The following is a 4,765-nucleotide window of genomic DNA, read 5'->3' as shown; positions in this document are numbered from 1 at the left end:
CTACTCTACAAAGTTAAGATAATTAACTTTCATATAAAAACTTTTTAAAAAATACATCATTTTGCGGTTCGAGAAGCAAACGCAAAAGATGATGAATAATCTGGGATAAAATAACGCAACCTAAATAGCTAGCAGAAAAAGCAGATCATCTTTTATTACCAAAATAACACAGCCTTAATCCTCAGCCTTTCTAAAACGTCAAGTACCTGCCTGACATTCCAAGTTTTAGCGCATGAAGACAGAACAGTTCTGAAAATAACACTGTATCGGAGTATTTCACCAGTCTTTAGAGGAACCAGACACCACACATTTCAGCGTTAATCGGAGAAACTTTAGGAGCCTCCCCCAAGGTGGCTCACTGAAACATTATCAGAGGAAACGAACACATTGCTTCTTTTTCTGAAATCCACGTACTGGGGAACAGTGAGCCAGTAACAAACTCCGATCAACGTTCATTGGACATCAAGAGTTCATGAGCCCCACATTGTAGCTAGGGCAAAAAACTACCAACAGTAGCATTACCACCGGGTCAATGGATCTCTAGTCTCTGCCACAGATTACTCATGCTGTCTCTGTAGGGCTAGTGCACCCCGAGAGCATAATTGTCTGAAGGGCATTATGTACTCCTATGACCAAACTACAGAACCAAACACAAATGCAGATTCTTAATCGTCCATCATGAGAAAATAAGGAACTCATCACATCATCGGGCAATCATTCGGCCCTGCATGGATGCCTCGCTGCTCGTCCAGGCATAGCTCCTGACAGATGCACTCTAAGCAGAGAAGTAGAGTTCATGTGAACTGAAACAGAGATGGCTAAGTCCAAATGGGCCAGGTCTTTTTAGGGCACAGAGGGCAGGGAGCTGTATACCCCAAATACTATCAAATGAGTGGCTGTAGTTTCTTTAAAGGGTATCAGGAGTGGCTACTGTTTTCAATCTTATGGTACTGTAAAAATGTAATATGTCTCATTACATTCCAAATATCTAAAAAAACCATAACCAAATACTTTTATCGTCCTATAAAAACTTTATTTTTACTCTCCTTTTCATTTCTCCCACAAAAACTCCGTTTTTCAGTCAATCAATGCATTGGAGTTCAAAAAGATGAAGGATAAATATACTAGAGTTTGAGAAAGTATGAGTCAAATGATTTGGGAAAGTGACCGCATTCCTGAAATCATAGCTTTATATTGGTAAGTGTGGGATGACTAAGGTAGTGTTTGTTTTTTTGGCTCATGCCCTTGTTTGATGCACACAAAACAAGAAAATCATTAGCGTATATACTACATCTTTTTCAAAATAACTTCATTTTTTATCTTCTTTTTTGTTCAAAAATAACTTCATCTTTTAAGCAATCATTGCATTGCAATTTGTAAAAGTGAGAAGACAAATGTATTGGACCTAGATAAGTGTGAATAATAACATTGAGACCTGATAAAAAGAAGTTATACTAGTCTTTTGCTTTTGTATTGATATATGGGGCAATGAAAAATAAAGTTATTTTGGAACAGACAGAGCATTAGCTATTGTAAACATAAAATATAGATTTTGTAGTTTCTAAAAGAAATTTTTATATAGAAAGTTTTTACACGAAATACATCGTTTAGCTGTTTGGGAAATATCCTTATGAAAAACAACGAACCAACCCTAGCCATAATCGGCCACCAAACATAGCCTAAAATTGAAGTTTTTTTTTGGAATAAAGGTATATATGTGTTCAAATCCTTGAAAAAATATAGTGTGACATATAAAAAAATCAAATCCAAACTCGAATTATACATAGAAGACAACTATGAATACCATATGCACATGTTCAACGTTAAATTTGTTATTTTTGTTATAATTTATAGAAGTCTGAATTTTACTTGCATGTTTGTGATGTGATATCTCATATTAATCCATCTTATAATTTTTTTAACCTTTTCTATAACTCTTTTTGTGACATGTAAGAAAAGAGTGGATATCGGACCGAGTGATAAAAATATTTTCCTATTAATGTTGTCCATTTCTTCCTTCAAAATTTCTCATAACTAATATTCGAGGGGTGTATAGCCTATAACTAAGGTTTCCTTTGTAAAGAAGGATTTTAAGATGATTTAGTTTGAATTGTCAAAAATTCCAAGTGATATTCCTTCGTTCTAAATAAGAACTAAGGTTTCCGCGGTCCTTCCATTGCAAGTACTTACCGTGAGGTACTAGTGTGCAATACCTCCCTCGAAACACAAGTGATCATCGATCGTACGTTTACAAGCGTTCAAAATGTTGCTATAAATTTCTCATTAAGGTCGCCGTGAGATGCTGCATGAATGCAGCACTCTGTTGGCTAGGGTACAAATCATCACATTCACACGTTACAAGCTAAACAAGCTATCCAGGCGCCATGCTTGCAATTTCCAGGACGGGCAGGGCACCAGGGGTTCACATGGCCGTCTCCGGTGTCGTCTCCATCGCGGCGTCAGCTGATGGGGAGGACGGCCTCCTGCTGCTGGATGCTGCCCAGGATCTCATGCACAGCGGTGGCAATGTCCTCCACAGAGCCCAGCTTGGAGTCATCCTCCACCTACCATCCAAACGAAAAGCAATGGCATTATCATCCGCGTTGTCGTAGAAAAATGGAAGCGAATCTTCGCTCGGCCGCGACGTTCCAATCGCGTGATTTGTCTCTGCCAGCTTAAACTAAGTACCCTTGCAGCAGTAAAGTAGCTGCAAATTGTCGATTAATTTTTTACCTTGAGGCTGAAGGAGTAGAGGACCATGGCGTCGACGGTGGTCACGTTGAGATGCAGCGGCGGGATGCGCAGCTGCTGCAGGCCGACGACCAGTTTCAGCAGCTGCTTAGGCCGCCGCCGCGCCAGCACCTTGAGGCTCGCGTGCCCTTCCACCATGGTCACCTCGATGTCGGCGATGGCCGCCGGCCGGACTCTCTCCGCGGAGCCTGCCGTGTCGTCCATGACGACGCTGCTTGCATTGCCGGAGCTCCCGGCGCTGGCGGAGCTGCAGCCACTGCGAGACGAGGTGCAGTACTGTGGGAAGCTGAAGAAGCCGGAGAAAGGGGAGTCCTCGCCGGCGTCCATCCCGGCGGTACGGTTCTTGAGGCTCTTTTGGACTTCCAGCGACTGCAGGAGCTGCTCGAGCTCCTTCACGTAGTTGATTGCTCCTCCAACAATCGATGCTTGATCACCCTAACCAAAACACACAAAGCAGAAAATGGATTTAATTAATTAATGATCATTAATGAATAACAAATAGCGTATGCTAAAGGTGATTAATTGAAGCATAGTGTAGTACCCTCTGAGCGTAGGACGGCGGCATGAGGGAGCGGAGCACGGCGAGGTACTCGTTCATCTGGCGGCGGCGGTTGCGCTCGACGGCAATGTGGGTCATCCGCTGGCACTCGATCTCCTCCTTGTTCTTGATGACCTTCGTCCGCCTCCGTTTCCTCCTCCCGGCGGCCACCGGCGCAGCCCGCTCGGGAGCCGGCGCCGGCGCCTTGCCCTCCGTGGAAGCATCCGAGTGATCCTTGGACACCACGTCCCACTCATCCACCGAGGCGACACGCAGCTGGTCATCCCACTCGTCGACGCCGCAGAACTCACCAAAGCCGCCGCCGCCGCCGCCGCCCAGAACGTCGCACCACGGCATCCCGTATGCCGGCGAGTCCCTGCCGCAGCCGTAGCCGAAATGGCCCTGCGGGAACACGACGGCCTCCAACGCCATCGATCCACGTACACGTACGCCGGCAGAACAAACTGCCGCTTTTTTTTTCTTCTCTCGCGCGAACAAACGGCGACGGCTAATCAACTAATCAAGTCCCCACGACACGCAGCCACGCACGAATACACGATCGATTCGGGGAGGAGGCAAACTGAAGGGTGGGTTGCCCAGGGACGCGAGCGGCGCCGCCGTTTTATAATGGGCCGCGAGGTGGTGTGGCAGGTGGCCGAGAGAGCCGCGCGCGCGCGGTGCGCCGCAAGTCGCACGCACTGGTGCACGTACGTACGTATGCGCGGGAGGGGAGGGGCCACGCCGCGCGCGAGCTGGCGGCGTTTTGCGCAAACGCAATGATTTACACGGCGAGCGGAGCAACGCGAGACGACGCGCGCGCGCCGGGCGCGCGCGGGCGCGATCTTGTCGAGCCGTGGGGGCTGGGGACTCGGCTCCCGCTGGTTGATCGGGTGGCGTTGTTTGCTGCTGTAACGTACGTGGCGCCGCCGGCAACTTGGCAAAGAACGCGCGTCGCACCCGAATGTGGGAGAGACGTAAGAAAATCTGTGCGTTGCACCTACAGGCGCGGATTAATTGTCATGGCTGACGGCTGTACAGATCGACAGATTCTGCTGCGCCTGCACGGCGAGCGCCGGCCGGGGCGTGAGATCGTCAAACATGTAACGACTCCGGCCATCTTGTGCACCCGTGAGGCATGCATCTCTCATGTCTGAATTAATTTTCCGGCTAGCCATCCATCGCAAGTGCTTTGTTCTCATGACTTAGCAATTTTCCCATCCTTAGAAAGATAATAAGAGGTACCATTGCTTTCTATATAAAAATTGATACATTATAATATCTGTATCAAATTTTACATAGAAACAGTGGTACCTCCTTAATGAGAAAAAACTTTTTCATGACCGTTCGCCTGTATTAAGTACACTGTATATACTCGATGGCATCGTGTTCGATCAAACGGTCCGGGGGTCGGCGAGGGTTCGATGCGGTGATCTTTCGCGCGCCACAGTGCTTGCATGCATGTGGCTTTCGTCCGCC

At 47.1% G+C, this 4,765-nt stretch overlaps 1 protein-coding gene across 1 annotated transcript; it reads right to left on the bottom strand.

Moving 5' to 3' along the window:
* Positions 1 to 2,247: 2,247 nt before the first annotated feature.
* On the bottom strand, positions 2,248 to 3,869 carry LOC102717325 (transcription factor bHLH96). Its single transcript, XM_006649465.2, has 3 exons — positions 3,293 to 3,869; positions 2,734 to 3,186; positions 2,248 to 2,564 (listed from the first exon to the last, which is right to left on the bottom strand). Exons 1-3 carry the CDS (start codon positions 3,719 to 3,721, stop codon positions 2,460 to 2,462), a joined length of 987 nt encoding a protein of 328 aa, XP_006649528.1. The 5' UTR covers positions 3,722 to 3,869; the 3' UTR covers positions 2,248 to 2,459.
* Positions 3,870 to 4,765: the final 896 nt, after the last annotated feature.

The sequence above is a fragment of the Oryza brachyantha genome, chromosome 3, assembly GCF_000231095.2.
Source record: "Oryza brachyantha chromosome 3, ObraRS2, whole genome shotgun sequence".
Lineage (NCBI taxonomy): Eukaryota > Viridiplantae > Streptophyta > Magnoliopsida > Poales > Poaceae > Oryza > Oryza brachyantha.
This window is presented reverse-complemented; position numbering and strand designations above follow the sequence as displayed.